This window comes from Paroedura picta, chromosome 3, assembly GCF_049243985.1.
Source record: "Paroedura picta isolate Pp20150507F chromosome 3, Ppicta_v3.0, whole genome shotgun sequence".
In the NCBI taxonomy this organism is placed as follows: domain Eukaryota; kingdom Metazoa; phylum Chordata; class Lepidosauria; order Squamata; family Gekkonidae; genus Paroedura; species Paroedura picta.
Window position 1 is genome coordinate 10,892,958 of NC_135371.1, and position 21,883 is coordinate 10,914,840.

General features: G+C 45.1%; 2 protein-coding genes across 2 annotated transcripts; one reads left to right on the forward strand and one right to left on the reverse strand.

Annotated features, from left to right (window-relative positions):
• Positions 1-7,360: 7,360 nt before the first annotated feature.
• LOC143834254 (uncharacterized) lies at positions 7,361-12,658 on the reverse strand. The gene is made up of 3 exons (XM_077330915.1): positions 12,547-12,658; positions 11,634-11,744; positions 7,361-10,583 (listed from the first exon to the last, which is right to left on the reverse strand). The coding sequence occupies exon 3, from the start codon at positions 10,577-10,579 to the stop codon at positions 8,492-8,494; it is 2,088 nt and encodes a 695-aa protein (XP_077187030.1). The 5' UTR covers positions 10,580-10,583; positions 11,634-11,744; positions 12,547-12,658; the 3' UTR covers positions 7,361-8,491.
• Positions 12,659-13,858: 1,200 nt separating this feature from the next.
• Positions 13,859-18,688, forward strand: LOC143834253 (uncharacterized). The gene is made up of 4 exons (XM_077330914.1): positions 13,859-13,969; positions 14,340-14,450; positions 15,269-15,379; positions 16,206-18,688. Exon 4 carries the CDS (start codon positions 16,210-16,212, stop codon positions 18,295-18,297), a length of 2,088 nt encoding a protein of 695 aa, XP_077187029.1. The 5' UTR covers positions 13,859-13,969; positions 14,340-14,450; positions 15,269-15,379; positions 16,206-16,209; the 3' UTR covers positions 18,298-18,688.
• The last annotated feature ends 3,195 nt before the right edge of the window (positions 18,689-21,883 follow it).

The following is a 21,883-nucleotide window of genomic DNA, read 5'->3' on the forward strand; positions in this document are numbered from 1 at the left end:
GCGGGGTGTCTTTTCGGTGCTGCTGAGCTCTTTTTTGTGTTTTGGCAAAAGATGTTGCAAACGCATGGTCGGGTTATTTTCCGCCTCCCCCTTTTAACTGACCTTCGACTGCAAAGAGGTTATATTTTTAATAGCCCGAGGGAGAGAAAAATCTCCTTCATGGAATATTATCCTGATAATCTCCTAGAATCTGCCATTTTCCTGACAGATATGGTAGTTTTGACTTCCTTAATTATTCCTTAATGGTGAATCAAAGTTCTCTCAGAGCTCTCTCACCCTCAATAAGTGTCTGTTGTGGGGAGAGGAAGGGAAGGCAATTGTAAGCTGCCTTGAGACTGGGTAGGAAAAAGGCGACAAAAAAAAACCCTTCTCTTCAGGCTCTTTTTTAATGACATGCTGCTATCATTAAAATTCAAGTGAAGTTTTTAAAAAATTCAAATGAAGTTTTTTTTCTATTTTCTGCATTATAGTAAGGTAGTCAATAGAAAACACCTTTGAATGGCTGGTGGGAATCTTCTGGGTTCATTACAAATTGCTATTTTCTTCATAGTATTGTACCTTCAAATAGTCAAAATTCTGATGGCCTTTATGATGGTACAGGAAGAAGAACCTGTTGTGGGTAGTGGCTGGAATACTGAATTAGAATGTAGACCTGAGTTCGAATTCCTGCTTGAACACAAAGTTTACTTAGTGATCTTGGAACTAACGTGAGCATTTCTGTTTTCTGGTTATTTATTAAAGCTATATTTACATGTTGGTATTCCATCCTGAGAAACAGCCCAAGACTGAGGGATGCCAGCCTCTAGGCCAGGGCATCTCCCAGAATTACTGCTCATGTCCAGACTACACAGATCAGTTCCCCTGAGGAAGATGAATGCTTTTGAGGCTAGTCTTTATAACATACCTACAAAAGTCCCTATCCTCCTTGGGCTTATGTGAATTCTGAGCATTCTGCTGGCTTAAGAGTGGCAGCCTCTAATCTGGAGAGCAAGGTTTGAGTCTCCACTCTTGCACATGCAGCCAGCTAGGTGACTTTGGGCTAGTCACAGTGATGTTAGAGCTGTTCTCACAGAACAGAGACCAATCAGCTGTAGAAATCTGCAAAGAAGAAACAAGCTGATGAAGACTCAATATAATTTTTAATGAAAATAATGCAAGCAAGAATGAGCCTCAGTGCAATGCTCGTTTTGGAGAGTTTTCTTCCACAAAGGGTGTCTGTTGTAGGAAAAAGAAAGGAAGATGATTGTAAGCCATTTTGTTTTGCCTCTACACTGTTAAAGAGTCAAGACAGGTTGACTACCAACCTTTGTTCATCAGTTTTAACAGTTGGACCTTTAGGAGTAAACCAAGAAGGTGTTACAACTTAAGTCTGGCATCCTGGTTTTCCTTATCTTTCATCAGAGGCTGAAAGCTCCTTATTGCCTTTGGCCTTACAATCCCAAGCAGTTAAATCTGCCTTCCCTGGTAATAATGGAGCAGATAAGAATTTTGGAGAATGGTCGAGACAGGCGATAAAAGGGCTAACCATTAAACACTGGGGGATCAAAAGATTGATTAATTCTTGCTTAACAGCCCCCTCCTAAATCCTAAAAAAAAAAAAAGCTATCTGTTTCAAAGGTATAGAAATTGAGTTTGTAAATAAGAAAGATATCCTTGAACTGCAGCTGGGAAGGAGCCCAAAGCTGAAGGGCTGCCCAAAGCTGAAAGGTGCAGAAGTACCGTAGTATATCATCACTAAAGTAAAACTTCTTATTTTTCTTGTTATTTATTTATGAAGAAGATATAGGGGGCCACAATGTTATTTTTTGCCTCGGGTGCAAAATTAGCTAGTTAGGGCTCTGAGCTGAGAAAACAAAATGTGAGTCCACTTGATCTTCAAATTCTCACAGCTGCAACATGAGCTTTTGTTGAGTTGGCCCTCGCTTCACCTGACACTGTAACTTAAGAAAAGTGGTTTGCCTCATTTCCATTCAGACTGCACTAAAAATTTGCAGTGGAAAATGTGGGAAAGGGTTTTCTTTCTTTGCATCTGTTGAAGTGATCCCTAGCTTATGGAAGCTAATGCTGGAATAAACACTGTTCAATTTTAAGGTGCTACTGGTGTAGCCAGCTTGGGTTTATTGGGTAAGAGTGGTGGTTTCTAATCTGGCAAGCCAGGTTTGATTCTCTGCTCCTCCACATGAAGCCAGTTGGGTGACCTTGGGCTCATCACAGCCCTGATAGTGGTGGTCTCACAGAGCGGTAATCAGACTTTCTCATAAGCACTGAACCAAAGCTTGGACAACTCAGCCTTATCTACCTTACACGGTGCCTGTTGTGGGGAGAGGAAAGCAATTGAAAGCCACTTTGAGACTTCTGGTAGAGAAAAGCAGGATATAAGAATGATTTTATTTTCTTGCATTTTACTACAGTAGACTAACATAGCTAATCCAGGAATTGATGAACAGGGAATTTGGGATGTTTTGTTAAGACTCCTGCTTATGAGAAAACCTAGTGAACACTAGTGTTAGTTCAAGAAGCAGAGTTGGTTTTTATATTCCGCTTTTCATTGCCCAAAGGAGTCTCAAAATGGCTAACAATCGCCTTCCCTTCCTCTCTGCACAACAGACACCTTGTGCAAGCGCTCAAAAGCTCACTCCTTGAAGAAATCTTTGTTGGTCTTAAAGGTGCCATTCTGATTTTGTTTTGTTGTGCTGCTTCAGACCAACACAGCTACCCACTTGAACCTGTGAGGGAGATGAGGCTAAGAGAGCCCTAATATTACTGCTCAGTCAGAACAGCTTTATCAGTGCTGTGGCAAGCCCAAGGTCACCCAGCCTGCCTTTCTGCCTAACACTCAAAGCGGACTACAAAATGGCTATTGATAGCAACCAATGTGAAGAGAAATCTGATCAGCAGCGTACAGTACCTTATATGTAGATCATAACCTTGTATGTTGGAACAAATATGACATGGTGGAAGGCTGAACCCCCTGGTCACTTTGCAGCTGCAACCCCCCCTTGCATGTCTGAAGTAGTCATCATGGCAGCCACAAAGACTTTGGATCTTGTGGATTAGTCTACACCAGGCTTTCTCAACTAGGATTTTTGTGAAGCCCAGGGGTTTCTTGACTGGCCTGGAAGGGTTTCCCGAATGGGTGGGAGTTAATTAAGGTAAAAGTTTATATTTATTTTTAAAATGTTAAACATTTATTGGGTAATATGACTATATATGGTCATGTCTGTCTGCTGCCCCCCCCCAATGATAACCAATGATAGGCCTGGAGGCAGTAGGAAGGAGAGCAGCCCAGGGTGGGCATATGCACACAGCTAATTTTCCTAACCATATTCTGTACAATCACACCATTTAGGGAGTTTCTGAAAGCCTGAAGAATATTTCAGGGATTTCTCAACAGAGAAAAAGTTGAACAAGGATGGTCCAACTTTATGATTCTATGAAAACCAGGGTAAATTCAAAAGGGTTGCTAATTAGCAGGCAAGTTTGTACAGGACAAGAAGCTATCTTAGTCCCAAATGTTTTGTCCTTTCAAATGCCCAGTTAGGAAGGCTCTTTTTAAAGCTACCATAGGGTGGTTAGAATCATAGAATAATAGAATTGGAGGGGACCTCCTGGATCATCTAGACCAGTGGTCCCCAACCTTTTTATCACCGGGGACCACTCAACGCTTGACAATTTTACTGAGGCCCAGTGAGGGGGAGGGGTAGTTCTCTACTCTCAACCACTGCCCTAACACTCTCTGATCGCTATGGTAATGTTTAAACATCCCTTCAAAATAAGATACAGACACGCAACAACAATGAACATAAGGAACATTTTATTTCCATGGAAATTTTAACTCATGACAATGACAAATCAGTGGAAACCCTGATCTTGTTTCTCTGCAACGAGATAGTCCCATCTGGGAGTGATGGGAGATAATGACACCTGAAGTGTGTTGTAAAAGGGCGGGGGGGGGGGGGGGAGAGAAGGCGTCCTTCGCAGCCCACATGTGGTCCGCAGCCCACAGGTTGGGGATCGCTAATCTAGACCAACTCCCTGCACTGTGCAAGACACTCACATCCCAATCGCTCATCCACTCTAACCTGCCACGTCCTTAAGCCTTCAAAGAATCAGCCTCTCCATCAGATGGCTATCTAGCCTCTTTAAAAATCTCCGAAGATGGAGAACCCACCACCTCCCGAGGAAGCCTGTTCCACTGAGAAACCACTCTTTCAGGAACTTCTTCCAGATGTTGAGATGGAATTTCTTTTGGATTAATTTCATCCCATTTGTTCTGGTCTGTCCCTTTAGGGCAAAAGAGAACAACTCTGCTCCATCCTCTACATGGCAGCCTTTTAAATACTTGAAGATGGTTATCAAATCCCCTCTCAGTCGTCTCCGCTCCAGGCTAAACAGACCAAGCTCTCCCAACCTTTCCTCATATGTCTTGGTCTCCAAACCCCTCACCAACTTTGTTGCCCTCCTCTGGACATGCTCTGGACATGTGCATCACACAGAGTGAGTGTGTGTGTGTGTGTGGAGAAATGCTCTCAAGTGCAGCCATCTTCCCTTCTCCTTCTCCACTCAGCTTGTCAAATTAAGGAACTCAATAGAGTTGGATTCCTGTGTTCTATTTTAAACAATTCTACCAAGGCATTACATTGCTGTTTTCTTTTAAACCCTTCAGAGAAACCTTTGGATGCCATTTATATGCTTTAGAATTTATATGCTTTAGAATCCAACCTAGGCTGTATAGCTTAATTAGTGAGACACCTGGCTGAAGGTAGGAAATTTATGAGTTCAAAACTACCTGTGAGTAGTATTATTTTCTTCTCATAATTGGCCATGCTTTGTTTTGAAAACATGGTACATGGTATGATTTTTAAAATATGAACTTTTCAAAAGCAAGAACTGTAAACTCAATCGGCGTGGCCTTACTAATTGAGCTGCACAGCCTACGTTGGAGTTTAAAGCAGTGGTCCCCAACCCCCAGTCCGGGGACCGGTACCGGGCCGTGGATCAGTCGGTACCGGGCCGCACCTCACCTTTGGTGCTCCCCAGCGGCCACCATGGCTGGGGCTCCCCCTCGGCGTGGCACTGTGTAGCTGTTGATAGCAGTGCTCCCCAGCGGGTGGCAGGAAGTCAGGGGCACCAGCGGGAAAGCAAGTGGAGCAGGGGCTCAGGCAGCGACGTCCCTCGGCAAAAGACTACCCCCCCCAGGCCTCAGTAAAATTGTCAAGTGTTGACCGGTCCCCAGTGATAAAAAGGTTGGGGACCACTGGTTTAAAGCATATATAAATAGAAAGGGGAAAATGGGACCAGAACTTTAAAAAGAAATGGATGTATAGTGAATGATAAACTAACTGAGCCCTGAAGGAAGCTAAATCTATGCAGGAGCAAAATGAAAGCCCAACCCAGCTGCAATGTGTGAGTTGACTTGCAGAACAGAAAAAAATATACCCAAGGGGGATGCACAGTAAAAACAAAGGAAGAGACAAGTGCATAAAAGGCCCGTGAGAAAATTAGGGGATTGCATTTCTTGATGAGGTTAGGTAATTACAAATGAAGTTGTTGCAATGCTAACTACTGCTGAACGTATAATACAGAGTGTAATACAAGCTTTACAAATTTTAAATGGAACAATTTATATATATATGAACAGGAACAGTAATAGGGTCTGCTTCTTTTTATTCTCCCCACGTTTGCTTGTCTGTGTCTGAGAGAGTGCCTCTCATAAAAAGGGGGGTGACATAATCTGTGCCTTTAATAAGTTGTGCAGAAGAAGGTTATTTCAGCAGGCCGTTTGTCATGCCAGGCTGTGAAAAGTCACATTTCCTGCCCTTCCCTTTTGAACCCAGCTAGCAACTATGTAACAACCCTTTTCCACACAGCATTTAGTCACCTTAGCTGACTATTTTTCTACATTTAGACACTGCTGCATTTTATTTTGGACCAGTGTTCCAGTGCACATTTGTCCGTTGCAACTGAGGCAGATGCACACTTTGAAATATTCATTGTTCAGGTGGGATTCATCTTCCCTATGCCCTCAGGTCTCCAGGTAGCACTGCTTCATCCTAACCTCATGATGGGAGGGAGACAGCAGTGAGAATAATTCTATGCATTTGCTCATGTCACTGCTGATTGCTAGGGAGGAATTCTGGGAGTATTATGCACAACAGGAGACCTCGCAAAAAGTCTGCCCAAAAAGACATCTTTAAAAAAAAATTCTGCACATGGCATCATTTTTTCCATGGAAAACCAACCATAGTAGTTTTGATTCTGTATTGCACTCCCCCCTCACAGTGGCGACTGCGTCTTTTCTGTGCAGTATTTAAAATTAGCTTTACGACTTTTATGATGGTACCGAGGGCACCTGTTTTTGCATGCATAAACATTAGCATGTTTCTGGTTTCCTCCCCTATGCCACCATATATCAATGGGTGACGGGACGGCCAGTAGTCCCTCGTCCACCAATGGGAGCTCGAGGCACCCCTTGTTCAGCGCAGACCCCCCCTATCTCTGCTATGACAACATTACACTGACAGAAATTTATTTATTTATTCCCTCGGAGTCATTTCAATCCATTCTGTATGAGGATCAGCATACCTCTGAGGAGGCCCATGAGGCCCTATCAGCAGCATCTGCCAGAGTGGCGGTCATGTTGCAGCTGACCATGGCCTGCCGATGAGCATCTAGCACAAAGGAGAAAGTTCCTCCCGAGTTAAGGATTTGCCCCTGTGCTTGATTTGCTCTTGCTGTCAAAGAGGGCAGCTTTTTGCGCCAGTTAATTAATTTAAAATATTTTCATATTTAAGAAATTACTAATATCCAGTAAGATAGATACAGGAGGGTAGCCGTGTTGGTCTGAAGTAGCAGAACAAAGATTGAGTCCAACAGCAACTTTAAGACCAATAAAGATTTATTCAGGGTGTGAGCTTTCGAGTGCATGCATAATTAAAGAGAATAATATGAGATTATTACAAGTAACTTTTAACAGCTAAAATATTACATTCATTTTAGGGTATATATTATCATTTATAACAGTGGTCCCCAACCTTTCTGAGGTTGGGGACCGGCAGGGCAAAGGGGCGCGGCCCGCAGGGGCCACGCCCACGCATCGGCCGCGCCCGCGGGCCGCGCCCACTCATCGGGCCGCACCCACGGGCCGCGCCCGCGCATCGGGCCGCGCCCACATGGGCGCGGCCGGCCCTGATTCCCTCTCCCCACCCTCCCGCAGTAAGAAGCTTCCCGTGCCGCAAGCTTGCGGCCTGGGAAGTTTTTTACTGCCGGGGGGGCGGGGAGAGGGAGCCGCGGCCCGGCGCCATGGCCTTCACGGCCCGGCAGCGGGCTGCGGCCCGCAGGTTGGGGACCACTGATTTATAAGATTAAAAATCTAAAACAGATATTTGATTAAAGTCTAGGGGCCAGGAATGCAATGGGCATTCAGGAATACAATGGGCACTAGATGTGGTAGGGTGGGGTGGAAGAACAATGCAGAGGGCCTCCCCCTCTCCCCAGGACCTGGAAAGGCTGTAGGCAGCTTTTAGGGAACTCATCGACAGGGGCAGCTCTTGAGCAGCAGAGATCTGCAGCCTCCAAACCTCAAACAGAAGTGGAAGGAGGAGGGGTGGGGGCCAGGAGGCGATTGGTTGGCCGCTAGACAGACAAGCAAGCTGGTCAGAGGAGGAGGCGCTCAGGGGTAGGACCGCTGCCCTGAGTGGGTGTTAAGCACTGAGTGGCATTTAAGCCATGAGACACGCTCCTCCTCCAAGGCCTTACCAGAAATGTGGAACAGATTTAATGATATTAGAATTTCCTCTCAACAGAGGAAATAAGATTCCAGTTTACACTTAATAAATCTAGAAAGATTCTAGAGTTTAAAAATAGGAGATTACTACAAGTCGAATTTTAACAGCTGAAAGATTACATTAATTTTAGGGCCTCTATTAGCCTTTATAAGATTAAAAGTCTCAAACAGATGTTTTATTAAAGATTAATAATATTGGAATTTCCTGTTAACAAAGGAAATAAGATTCCAGTTTACACTTAATAAATCTAGAACCACAGTCAGTTACAATTTAACCCTTCATGGGAATTTAACAAAGAACCTTAAAGGTAAAGGTATCCCCTGTGCAAGCACCGAGTCATGTCTGACCCTTGGGGTGACGCTCTCTAGTGTTTTCATGGCAGACTCAATACGGGGTGGTTTGCCAGTGCCTTCCCCAGTCATTACCGTTTACCCCCCAGCAAGCAAGCTGGGTACTCATTTTACCGACCTCGGAAGGATGGAAGGCTGAGTCAACCTTGAGCCGGCTGCTGGGATTGAACTCCCAGCCTCATGGGCAAAGTTTTCAGATGGCTGCCTTACCACTCTGCACCACGAGAGGCTCTTCAAAGAACCTTACGGGGGCTTAATAACTAACAGATACATTGTGGCCAGTTCAACAAAGAAATGATGCATTAAGTACTGCTCCAGCCCGTTGCAAAGGCAACGGAGAAAGGAGATAACCTTCTAGATGAACTGATTGGCCTCTTCAAGACTCAGGTCTCTCATCCCCTTCTCTACAGTATCTTCAATGGCTTTTTTCTCCGCTTGGGGCAGTTCTGGCAAGGCAGCCATCAGCTCACAAGAGATTTTCTCCACTCTGGCCTGGATGTTGCTCTCAAACTCTCTCTTCTTCTGGAGAACCAGATCCTCTATGGCTTGTCGAGCCTCATCACATCCCCCTGCTAACTTCAAGCGCTCAGCCTTGAATTTGGGATCGGAAGGCTCCAAGGAAATAAGCCTGCCAAGGCTACTAATCTCGTCCATCAGGTATTTGGAAGACACTTCTGTGTAGGTCTCTGATATCATTTGCACTAAATGAGCCACGTTGGAAGCGTTGAACGCCTGCTTATAAATCAGGTCTTTTACAAAATCATTGCTGCAGTAGTTTTCAATCCCACGGAGGCTTTCTGCTGTGTTAACAAACTCTGCAATGCGACGGCTGAGGCAGGAATCTATGAGGCTGGAAATCATCTGGAAGAAACGGACCATCTTCTCCCACTGCTCCTTCACTTGTCCCAAGGCATCCAAGCCTTTGATCAGCATCTTCCTGGCTGTATCAAAGTCAACCTCCCTTGTCTCACATGATCTCATGGCAATGAGTATCTCTGTCAACTCTTCATTGTGCTTCTTGAAGTTTTCAAAGCTCCTCTGGTACTCTTCTGACGTCACCTTTAGCATTTCTTTACTCTGTGAGGCTTTGAAATGGGCGTTGGTCAGTGCGGCTGATCCCTCCGTTTGTCCTTGAGGATCATCTTCATATTTTGCCATGTTGGGCGTCTTGGGAGCAAAAGGCGGCACCCTGGTGTGTGATTTGCTCTTGCTGTCAAAGAGGGCAGCTTTTTGCACTAGATTTTTAATTTTTTCCCCCAGGCATTTTGCATCTGTATTTTGCTTTTCCGAAGTTGCTGCTTCAGCCAGGATCTGACAGACTTCAATAACAGAACGGCATATCTCTACTGCCATCCCTTTCATACTGCAGTCCTTTTCTTGACTTATCTTTGCAAGAAGTTCCTCAGCCCTTTCTTTTATCCAAGAGGATTTGACTTGCTGGTCTTTCTCATTGTAAAGGAGGCTCATGTTAATGTGGCCTTCTTTGTCCACCAGCTGATTCAGGGCATTTCCCAGTGATGTCAGCTGCACAGACAGGGAACAAATATTACCCAATGCGATGGGGTCGTCTTCACTTTCACTGTTTACCTCTTTGGCACTGTTGTCTGCTTTTCCAGTAAGGATTTTATAGAAATCGGTAGAAAGGTTGCTAAGCAACCGAGGCATGGTGGTCATGCTTTCTGTTAGACTTGAAACAAAATTCATAGCTATAGCACCCCAACCCTCTGGAATACTATCCATTGCCTTTCTGTAATCCTGGTATGTTTCATCCACTTTCTGTTTTACGCTCTTGTAGTACTCCTCTGCCTCATTCTTGGCTGCTTCGGCTGCCTCTCGTTTGAGCTTTGCACCTTCCAAGGCCCGTCGGGTTTCTTCCAGCTCTTTTTCATACCCACTTTTTGAGCTCAAGCAGGCTTCCAGCAGCTCGTGGATCAGGTGGATGGTGTCATTGAATTTGCTCTGGACTGTCAAGGCTAAGGAAGCACATTCGTCAGCAGTGGATTTTGTGCTGGCCAGCTGCCCGGGAAGAAGTGCATGCACCACCTCTGTGTACTGGAAGAGAATCTGGACAATCCTTTTCATTTGCTCTGGGACACTCATGGAGAGGAGTCTGATCTTATTCATATTATTGTGAGCAGTGCTAAAGGCCTCCCAGCCCTTGTTGCTCACCTGCATCAGGCAGGTGAGGAATGAGTCTGGATATCTGATGTACTCAAATCCTCCTGCAGGTGGATTCTTGTTAATGGAGAAATCCCCCTGGCCTGCTGAGATGCATGCCAGCTCCCCTAAGATGGCAATGGAGATGGGGCCAGGCATCAGATACTCCTCCCAGTTGGCATAGGGCTTCATGAGCAGCTCCGTCTCCTTGCGGACATTTTCCGCTCTGCAGACATCCCTCACGGCTTTGACCACATTTGAATCTTTGCATTGCACGGCCATCATTTCCCTGGATGAAGCAAAGAGCAGGTGACAGGGTAAGATTATGGCTCCATTGGCCAGACAAAAGATCATTCATAGAGGGTGGAGATCTAGTCATTATGCTGCATGCCTCGCAAACAATGTGTTTTCAGTAAGACTGTTTGTCCCAAGAGGAATGGTGACATCATTTGGCGGGAAATGTTTCATTAAGCAAAAGGTGTGTTTCCTGCAATTACACAGGAGATGAAGGGAACTGCTTCTTTCACAAAAACTAGAGAGAGAAAGATCCCCAATTGTCTGCCGTCATGTTAGTATTTTATAGTTTTATTAATGGGGGTGTTAATGGGTTTTAATGGGGTTAGGATTATTGTTATCCGCCTTGAGCCTATAGGGGAGAGGCGGGAAATAAATCGAATAATAGTAATAGTAATAGTAATAGTAATAGTAATAGTAATAGTAATAGTAATAGTAATAGTAATAGTAATAGTAATAGTAATAGTAATAGTAATAATGAAACAGGCTCTGAACAGGGATGCAGGGGGAGGAAGCGCTCCCTCTTCAAGCAATTTTCATGCATGGAAACAGCTCTGGGGACTTGATTTTTCTGCCTGTGCCCCCTCCCCTTAAATCTCTTGCTTCACAATCCCTTGCTGGAGTATCAAGCTTGAATATGGAAACATTCTCATCACTTTGTTCAGAACCCCTCGGTGTGAATCGACCCCAAATAATTAAAACAGAACATACTCAGTTATTACAACCATGGGTTCGTGTGATATCATCACAAAATTGGCAATCATGTTTTATATTAAAGATGCCAGCGTGGCCAGCTGCACTAGAATATGGAGACCTCCTTTGAACCCCCAACCCCACCCTGCCCTGGAAGCTTATTAAGTGACCTTGTGACGGACATATTCTCAGTCTAACCTTCCCCACAGAGCTGTTGTGAGGACAGAATAAAGCATGGGAGAACAATCGTACACAACACAACAAATCTACATCGACTCCTCTCCACAAGAAAATACTTGCTGCTTAGAAAGCCCCACCCCATTAAGGACTGTGACAAATCAAATGAACTGACCCTGGGTTCAAGAAACGTCTTTGGATGGTTCACCTCGTCAGGCAGCTTGTTTCCCAAGGCGGGAGACACTGTCCAAGAGGACTGGGCTGTATTCGATACCAAGCAAACAACCTTAAGAGAGGGAAGAAACAAAAGGCTACAATCAGAGGAGCACAACTAATGCCCAGGGGCATCCGGGGGAGAGGCGGTCTGGCAAATCTTTATGAAGCTTGAAGTATAGCAGGCATCTTGAATAGTAGTTGGAAATGAATCAGCATTCAAAGTAAGATTTAGTTGATCAATATTATCTTAAACAAGTCAGATATGGTCCCTTCAGCTGCCCTCTATCACCATTCTGAATGACTGCTATTTCTGGCTTATCTTCAAAGGTAGCCCCATGTAGAGTGTGTTACAGTAGCCCAGTTAGCTTTATTAGGATTGGCAGGCTAATTGAGTCCGGGAGCTGGTAACCCAAGCACAGCATACAGAAGGCAGCCCCGGCTCCGGGCTGATTCTGCACTTGCTTTGTTTTTTCTGTTGTGGATCCTGCTGAATTCAGATAGATTTGAACTCGGGTCTTCCGCCATCACCCCCCCCCCCCATTCATCATCTTCACCTCCTCCACTAATTACCTCTTTGGCACTATTGTCTGCTCTTCCAGTAAGGCTTCTATAGAGATCGGTAGAAAGCTTGGAAAGCAAACGAGGCACGATGGTCATGCTTTCTGCTAGACTTGAAACAACATTCATAGCTATAGCTCCCCAACCCTCTGGAATATTATCCATTGCCTTTCTGTAATCCTGGTATGTTTCATCCACTTTCTGTCTTATGCTCCCTCTGCCTCCTTCTTGGCTGCTTCTGCTGCCTCTTGTTTGAGCTTTGCACCTTCCAAACCCCACCCCATTAAGGACTGTAACAAATCAAATGAACCTACCCTGGCTTCCAGAAATTTCTTTGGATGGTTCACCTCCTCAGCTAGCTTGTTTTCCAAGGCTGGAGACACTGTCTAAGAGGACTGGGCTGTATTAGATACCAAGCGAACAGCCTTAAGACAGGAAAAAAACAAAAGGCTCCCATCAGAGGAGTACAACTAATGCCCAGGGAGCGCTTTGCTCAGAGGCACAGAGCAGTAGGTTAATTCACAAAAAGGAGAAATCTACACATTTATTGAAGGCGGTTTTTCAAATATTGCAGCTTATATCCAGGCCTGGATATCGCAGGGAAAATCACGGATCAATCATGCATGTTGCAGAGGGAAAATTTAAAACGCTCCAAATTAAAATGGAAATTGAATTCAGTGTAGACTGCAGGCATTCATTCTATCTGGGAGTGGGTAAAAAACCCCGTGCAGACTAGACCCCAGTAATAACTGTCCCCATCTATCTGGAGAAATGGGAGCACTTACCCCTCTTGAGTCGAGTGTTCTCCTTCGATTCAAGTTTTATTTTTGAAGCTTAAATACCCTTGGTGATAGGGTGTGTATGTGGAATGTTCTACCACATATTGTGGGAAACCCCCCATACAGCTTCAAGAAGGGGACTGCTTTACAGTAAATCGAAACTTTAATCTCCACACGTGACAGAAGACAGATGGTGTGTAATGGGGGGGTCTGAATCAAGTCCCCTCAGCATGTATCTGAGGAAGTGTGCGCCGATACGAAAGCTAATAAAGCTGAACTTAAAGATGCCCATCGATTCACGTTGTTCATTCCACAATTAGTTCTGCCCATTTGTTTTCTTCACTATGGTCCCTCGTCCCAGAAATTTAATTCAAAGCAAATGGGGACCTGGAGATTAATCTATACATTTATTGAAGGCTGTTTTTCAAATATTGCAGTTTATATTTTCATGCTAGGATATCGCAGGGGAAAGGTAGGGTCACCTCGGATCAATCATGCATGTTGCAAAGGGAAAATTAATTTCCAGGTCCCCATTTGCTTTGAGTTAAATTTCTGGGAGGGGGGGCCATAGTGTGTTAAGATTGGAGGGGGGACCATAAATGTGTTAAGATTGGAGATTAATGGGAAGAACTAATTGTGGAATGAACAACGTGAATCAATGGGCATCTTTAAGTTCAGCCAAGTTTTATTCAAGGTATTAGCTTTCGTATCGGCGCACACTTCCTCAGATACATGCTGAGGTGACTTGACTCAGACCCTCTCATTACACACCATCTGTCTCCTGTCACGTGTGGAGACTAAAGTTTCGGTTTACTGTAAAGCAGCCCCCTTCTTGAAGCTGTATGGGGGCTTTCCCACAATATGTGGTAGAACATTCCACATACACACCCTATCACCAAGGGTATTTAAGCTTCAAAAATAAAACTTGAATCGAAGGAGAACACTCGACTCAAGAGGGGTAAGTGCTCCCATTTCTCCAGATAGATGGGGACAGTTATTACTGGGGTCTAGTTTGCACGGGGCTTTTTACCCACTCCCAGATCGAATGAATGCCTGCAGTCTACACTGAATTCGATTTCCATTTTGATTTGGAGCGTTCTAAATGTTCCCTCTGCAACATGCATGATTGATCCGTGATGACCCTACCTTTCCCCTGCGATATCCAGGCCTGGATATAAGCTGCAATATTTGAAAAACCGCCTTCAATAAATGTGTAGATTTCTCCTTTTTGTGAATTAACCTACTGCTCTGTGCCTCTGAGCAAAGCGCTCCCTGGGCATTAGTTGTACTCCTCTGATGGGATCCTTTTGTTTTTTCCCTGTCTTAAGGTTGTTCGCTTGGTATCTAATACAGCCCAGTCCTCTTGGACAGTGTCTCCAGCCTTGGAAAACAAGCTAGCTGAGGAGGTGAACCATCCAAAGAAATTTCTGGAAGCCAGGGTAGGTTCATTTGATTTGTTACAGTCCTTAATGGGGCGGGGCTTGGAAGGTGCAAAGCTCAAACAAGAGGCAGCAGAAGCAGCCAAGAAGGAGGCAGAGGAGTACCTCAAGAGCATAAGACAGAAAGTGGATGAAACATACCAGGATTACAGAAAGGCAATGGATAATATTCCAGAGGGTTGGGGAGCTATAGCTATGAATGTTGTTTCAAGTCTAGCAGAAAGCATGACCATCGTGCCTCGTTTGCTTTCCAAGCTTTCTACCGATCTCTATAGAAGCCTTACTGGAAGAGCAGACAATACTGCCAAAGAGGTAATTAGTGGAGGAGGTGAAGATGATGAATGGGGGGGGGGGGGGTGATGGCGGAAGACCCGAGTTCAAATCTATCTGAATTCAGCAGGATCCACAACAGAAAAAACAAAGCAAGTGCAGAATCAGCCTGGAGCCGGGGCTGCCTTCTGTATGCTGTGCTTGGGTTACCAGCTCCCGGACTCAATTAGCCTGCCAATCCTAATAAAGCTAACTGGGCTACTGTAACACACTCTACATGGGGCTACCTTTGAAGATAAGCCAGAAATAGCAGTCATTCAGAATGGTGATAGAGGGCAGCTGAAGGGACCATATCTGACTTGTTTAAGATAATATTGATCAACTAAATCTTACTTTGAGTGCTGATTCATTTCCAACTTCTATTCAAGATGCCAGCTATACTTCAAGCTTCATACTCAAAGATTTGCCAGACCGCCTCTCCCCCGGATGTCCCTGGGCATTAGTTGTGCTCCTCTGATTGTAGCCTTTTGTTTCTTCCCTCTCTTAAGGTTGTTTGCTTGGTATCGAATACAGCCCAGTCCTCTTGGACAGTGTCTCCCGCCTTGGGAAACAAGCTGCCTGACGAGGTGAACCATCCAAAGACGTTTCTTGAACCCAGGGTCAGTTCATTTGATTTGTCACAGTCCTTAATGGGGTGGGGCTTTCTAAGCAGCAAGTATTTTCTTGTGGAGAGGAGTCGATGTAGATTTGTTGTGTTGTGTATGATTGTTCTCCCATGCTTTATTCTGTCCTCACAACAGCTCTGTGGGGAAGGTTAGACTGAGAATATGTCCGTCCCAAGGTCACTTAATAAGCTTCCAGGGCAGGGTGGGGTTGGGGGGTTCAAAGGAGGTCTCCATATTCTAGTGCAGCAGGCCACGCTGGCATCTTTAATATAAAACATGATTGCCCATTTTGTGATGATATCACACAAACCAATGGTTGTAATAACTATGTTCTGTTTTAATTATTTGGGGTAGATTCACACCGAGGGGTTCTGAACAAAGTGATGAGAATGTTTCCATCTTCAAGCTTGGTACTCCAGCAAGGGATTGTGAAGCAAGAGATTTAAGGGGAGGGGGCACTCAGGCAGAAAAATCAAGTCCCCAGAGCTGTTTCCATGCATGAAAATTGCTTGAAGAGGGAGCGCTTCCTCCCCCTGCATCCCTGTTCAGAGCCTATTGGGAGTCTTTCTCTCTCTAGTATTTGTAAAAGAAGCAGTTCCCTTCATCTCCTGTGTAATTGCAGGAAACACACCTTTTGCTTAATGAAACATTTCCCGCCAAATGATGTCACCATTCCTCTTGGGACAAACAGTCTTACTGAAAACACATTGTTTGCGAGGCATGCAGCATAATGACTAGATCTCCACCCTCTATGAATGATCTTTTGTCTGGCCAATGGAGCCATAATCTTACCCTGTCACCTGCTCTTTGCTTCATCCAGGGAAATGATGGCCGTGCAATGCAAAGATTCAAATGTGGTCAAAGCCGTGAGGGATGTCTGCAGAGCGGAAAATGTCCGCAAGGAGACGGAGCTGCTCATGAAGCCCTATGCCAACTGGGAGGAGTATCTGATGCCTGGCCCCATCTCCATTGCCATCTTAGGGGAGCTGGCATGCATCTCAGCAGGCCAGGGGGATTTCTCCATTAACAAGAATCCACCTGCAGGAGGATTTGAGTACATCAGATATCCAGACTCATTCCTCACCTGCCTGATGCAGGTGAGCAACAAGGGCTGGGAGGCCTTTAGCACTGCTCACAATAATATGAATAAGATCAGACTCCTCTCCATGAGTGTCCCAGAGCAAATGAAAAGGATTGTCCAGATTCTCTTCCAGTACACAGAGGTGGTGCATGCACTTCTTCCCGGGCAGCTGGCCAGCACAAAATCCACTGCTGACGAATGTGCTTCCTTAGCCTTGACAGTCCAGAGCAAATTCAATGACACCATCCACCTGATCCACGAGCTGCTGGAAGCCTGCTTGAGCTCAAAAAGTGGGTATGAAAAAGAGCTGGAAGAAACCCGACGGGCCTTGGAAGGTGCAAAGCTCAAACGAGAGGCAGCCGAAGCAGCCAAGAATGAGGCAGAGGAGTACTACAAGAGCGTAAAACAGAAAGTGGATGAAACATACCAGGATTACAGAAAGGCAATGGATAGTATTCCAGAGGGTTGGGGTGCTATAGCTATGAATTTTGTTTCAAGTCTCACAGAAAGCATGACCACCATGCCTCGGTTGCTTAGCAACCTTTCTACCGATTTCTATAAAATCCTTACTGGAAAAGCAGACAACAGTGCCAAAGAGGTAAACAGTGAAAGTGAAGACGACCCCATCGCATTGGGTAATATTTGTTCCCTGTCTGTGCAGCTGACATCACTGGGAAATGCCCTGAATCAGCTGGTGGACAAAGAAGGCCACATTAACATGAGCCTCCTTTACAATGAGAAAGACCAGCAAGTCAAATCCTCTTGGATAAAAGAAAGGGCTGAGGAACTTCTTGCAAAGATAAGTCAAGAAAAGGACTGCAGTATGAAAGGGATGGCAGTAGAGATATGCCGTTCTGTTATTGAAGTTTGTCAGATCCTGGCTGAAGCAGCAACTTCGGAAAAGCAAAATACAGACGCAAAATGCCTGGGGGGGGAAATTAAAAATCTAGTGCAAAAAGCTGCCCTCTTTGACAGCAAGAGCAAATCACACACTAGGGTGCCGCCTTTTGCTCCCAAGACGCCCAACATGGCAAAATATGAAGATGATCCTCAAGGACAAACTGAGGGATCAGCCGCACTGACCAACGCCCATTTCAAAGCCTCACAGAGTAAAGAAATGCTAAAGGTGACGTCAGAAGAGTACCAGAGGAGCTTTGAAAACTTCAAGAAGCACAATGAAGAGTTGACAGAGATACTCATTGCCATGAGATCGTGTGAGACAAGGGAGGTTGACTTTGATACAGCCAGGAAGATGCTGATCAAAGGCTTGGATGCCTTGGGACAAGTGAAGGAGCAGTGGGAGAAGATGGTCCGTTTCTTCCAGATGATTTCCAGCCTCATAGATTCCTGCCTCAGCCGTCGCATTGCAGAGTTTGTTAACACAGCAGAAAGCCTCCGTGGGATTGAAAACTACTGCAGCAATGATTTTGTAAAAGACCTGATTTATAAGCAGGCGTTCAACGCTTCCAACATGGCTCATTTAGTGCAAATGATATCAGAGACCTACACAGAAGTGTCTTCCAAATACCTGATGGACGAGATTAGTAGCCTTGGCAGGCTTATTTCCTTGGAGCCTTCCGATCCCAAATTCAAGGCTGAGCGCTTGAAGTTAGCAGGGGGATGTGATGAGGCTCGACAAGCCATAGAGGATCTGGTTCTCCAGAAGAAGAGAGAGTTTGAGAGCAACATCCAGGCCAGAGTGGAGAAAATCTCTTGTGAGCTGATGGCTGCCTTGCCAGAACTGCCCCAAGCGGAGAAAAAAGCCATTGAAGATACTGTAGAGAAGGGGATGAGAGACCTGAGTCTTGAAGAGGCCAATCAGTTCATCTAGAAGGTTATCTCCTTTCTCCGTTGCCTTTGCAACGGGCTGGAGCAGTACTTAATGCATCATTTCTTTGTTGAACTGGCCACAATGTATCTGTTAGTTATTAAGCCCCCGTAAGGTTCTTTGTTAAATTCCCATGAAGGGTTGAATTGTAACTGACTGTGGTTCTAGATTTATTAAGTGTAAACTGGAATCTTATTTCCTTTGTTAACAGGAAATTCTAATATTATTAATCTTTAATAAAACATCTGTTTGAGACTTTTAATCTTATAAATGATAATATAGGCCCTAAAATTAATGTACTCTTTCAGCTGTTAAAATTGCACTTGTAGTAATCTCCTATTTTTCTCTTTAATGATGCATGCTCTCAAAAACTCACGCCTTGAATAAATATTTGTTGGTCTTAAAGGTGCTATTGGGCTCAATTTGTGTTGTGCTACTTCAGGCGCACACGGCTACCCACCTGAATCTACCTTACTGGATATTAGTAGTTTCTCAAATGTGAAAATATTTTCATCAGCAACCAAGTTACGGTTTATCATTCTTCACTTTTGTAACTTGCAGAGTGCAGAGATCACTTCCACTGGAAAAACCAGCCAGTTGGGAAGGTTACTGGCCCTCCTAAACCTCCCCCACACATATATCATAGAATCATAGAATCATAGAGTTGGAAGGGCCCATACAGGCCATCTAGTCCAACCCCCTGCTCAACGCAGGATCAGCCCTAAGCATCCTAAAGCATCCAAGAAACGTGTGTATCCAACCTTTGCTTGAAGACTGCCAGTGAGGGGGAGTTCATAGGCTTGGTCCCTTGGCCCCAGATCATCTTCGGCACTCTCCTCTGTACCCTTTATCATCTACACAGGTCACCACTGATCTTCCTTCCTTCCTTCCTTCCTGTTGCTTTTTTACATCTCTGTGGCTTTCTGACTACCATCCCCAGCTACAAGAGTGAAATCCTCAGGAGAAGGTCACTGTGGGAGGGTTAATGAATTCCTTTCTCCCCCTCCCTCCCAGCTGTTTTCTCCAAAAAAATTGGTGTCTAGAGATCAGTTGTTGTTCTTGAAGGTCTCCAGGCCCCACCTGGAGGTTGGCAACCCAGCTGGCTCTTGAGATTCAAGCCTGCTACTTTTTACCATGCTGGATGTCACGATGAAGTGGGGAGTAAGTGTGTGTGGGGGGGTCACCCACAAAGGGTCTTATCTTCTCCATACTGCTAGTGGGATGAACAATCTGTCAGGATCAAGTGCTCCTTTAATGGGACTGGCGCACACCCCTGTCAAAAGATCTCAATTAACCCAAGGCCACAGGAACTCGAGGGACAGATTTAAAAAATAAACATCCCACCCACAGACCTACAATTTATTCCCGGTTCTTTCCTCACCCATGGGGATTCCAAAGAACAACGTCCCATTGAAACAGGAATCTGGACCTGTAATTTGAGAATCTTTGAAGCTGCCCATTCTGCACTTTTGCAGCCAGTGGGGAAATCTGTTCCCTTCTTCCACACCTATGGGTCACTCTGGGTCACACTTGTGCCCATCACTCCAAACAGCCTCTGCCCTCTTGGTGTTGACATCCCTCCGTTATTTAAGGCCTCGCTTGCCTTGGCGAAGGCTTCACCGGACAGATTTAGCCCTTCCAGTTCATCGTGAACCTGCTCCCCACCCCCACAGCTCTGCCCAGCTCCATCCCATGATGATTTTCACAGCTCCCATTTCAGTTGGCTGCTGATTTCCTTGAGAACCACCTCATCCAAGTCAGAATTGACAGAGGCACAGATGTTGGTGGAAGAGCTCTAGCTGAGTGGTCTAGAGATTTCAGCCAGGAGTCCCATTTTCCCTCCGAACTGGTCTGAGGATTAGGAGGCCCAGGCGGCAGAAAACCAGGTAGGCAACTGAGACTTGAGAACTATAAAGAGCTAGAATGATGTAGTGGTTAGTTTGCTGGGCTAGGATCTGGGAAACACACATACACACACCCATTCTGCCTAGGAATCTTGTGAGTGTCCTGCATAGTGCAGGGGGTTGGACTAGATGACCCAGGAGATCCCTTCCAACTCTATGATTCTATGAGTCGTCTGTAACATGTGTTTGCAATGAAAAACTTTCCTTCACAGAATTCTCTAGATCACTCTCTTGTTTCATTTCGTGCTCCCAGCCCAAATCTTTCCTCAACAATTCATTCTGCTTTATGTCCTACATTTGTGTTTGTCATCTCTGATTATCAGCACATTGTGTTGGTGTGTGATCGATTTCTTCCTGAACACTTTCATAAAAGCTTTCCGTTTCTTCCTCTTCAGCATCTATAGCAGGGCACATAAATCTGAATTGTGTCTGTTGATAGGCTTTCCATGAAGTCTGATGGATATTATCACAGAATCATAGAGTTGGAAGGGGCCATACAGGCCACCTAGTCCAACCCCCTGCTCAACGCAGGATCAGCCCTAAGCATCCTAAAGCATCCAAGAAAAGTGTGTATCCAACCTTTGCTTGAAGACTGCCAGTGAGGGGGAGCTCACCACCTCCTTAGGCAGCCTATTCCACTGCTGAGCTACTCTATGAAAGTTTTTTTCCTGATGTCTAGCCTATATCGTCGTACTTGTAGTTTAAACCCATTACTGCGTGTCCTTTCTGCTGCAGCCAACTATTATGTGGTCAGGCTTTGCGTTATAGCCTCTGGTTTCTTGTGCTGCATCTTGCCTCAGTGACAGAACAGCTAAATGTCTTTTGCAGTTGTCGTTTCCAAAATAAAATTCTTGGTAATTTTCTGACAGAAAATGTCCCAATCCAATCTACTGTCGTTCATTCACTCTTAGGATTGACATGTTCCATTTCTCAATTCAAGTTTATTTCCTTACTTTTCATATACCATGTTTTTATTCCATGTGCTGAACAGCTTTGGGCTTTCCTTTTACCTCCATCCATCCACAACAACAACTGAATGTCCTTTTCTGGCTTTCGTCCAGTTTCACCATTAAGAATAGCACTGCTTGCACTTCTTCCCCAGTGGCTGACTGAGAGCAGTCTGACCTGAGAGATTTTGCCTTCTAGTACTATATCTAATTTGGTTTGGTTAGCCTCTTCATAGGGCTTTTGAGGTCAGAGAATATCAGAAGCGGTTTGCCGTTGCCTTCTTTTGCACAGGACTAACAAAGCAGCTTTTTGACATTCTCAGCTCTCACTGACTCCACTTTTTCACACCAAGCAATGGTTTGGGATCGCCAGGAGCCTACATACATGTTTTGTTTGACTAAAAGAACTTTTAGTCAGGTGTCAGTTATGAGTTCCCTGCTGGAACTGAATTCTCAGTTGTTAGGGGCATGCCATTAGCCTGCTTTTGGTGGGTGGTGTAGTGGTTTAAGATCGAGGGCCTGTAATCTGGAGAGCTGGGCTTGATTCCCCTCTCCTCCTCCACATGCAGCCAGTTGGGTGCCTTTGGGCTCCTCACAGTCCTGTCAGAGCTGTTCCACAGAGCAGTTCTGTCACAGATCTCTCAGGCCCACCTACCTCACAGGGTGTCCGTTGTGGGGAGAGGAAGGGAAGGTAATTGTAAGCCGCTTGAAGACTCCCTCGGGTAGTGAAAAGAACGG

Coding starts and splice junctions, on each gene's coding strand:
- LOC143834253 (XM_077330914.1), top strand. CDS start 16,210: ATGATGGCCGTGCAATGCAAAGATTCAAATGTGGTCAAAGCCGTGAGG.
- LOC143834254 (XM_077330915.1), bottom strand. CDS start 10,579: ATGATGGCCGTGCAATGCAAAGATTCAAATGTGGTCAAAGCCGTGAGG.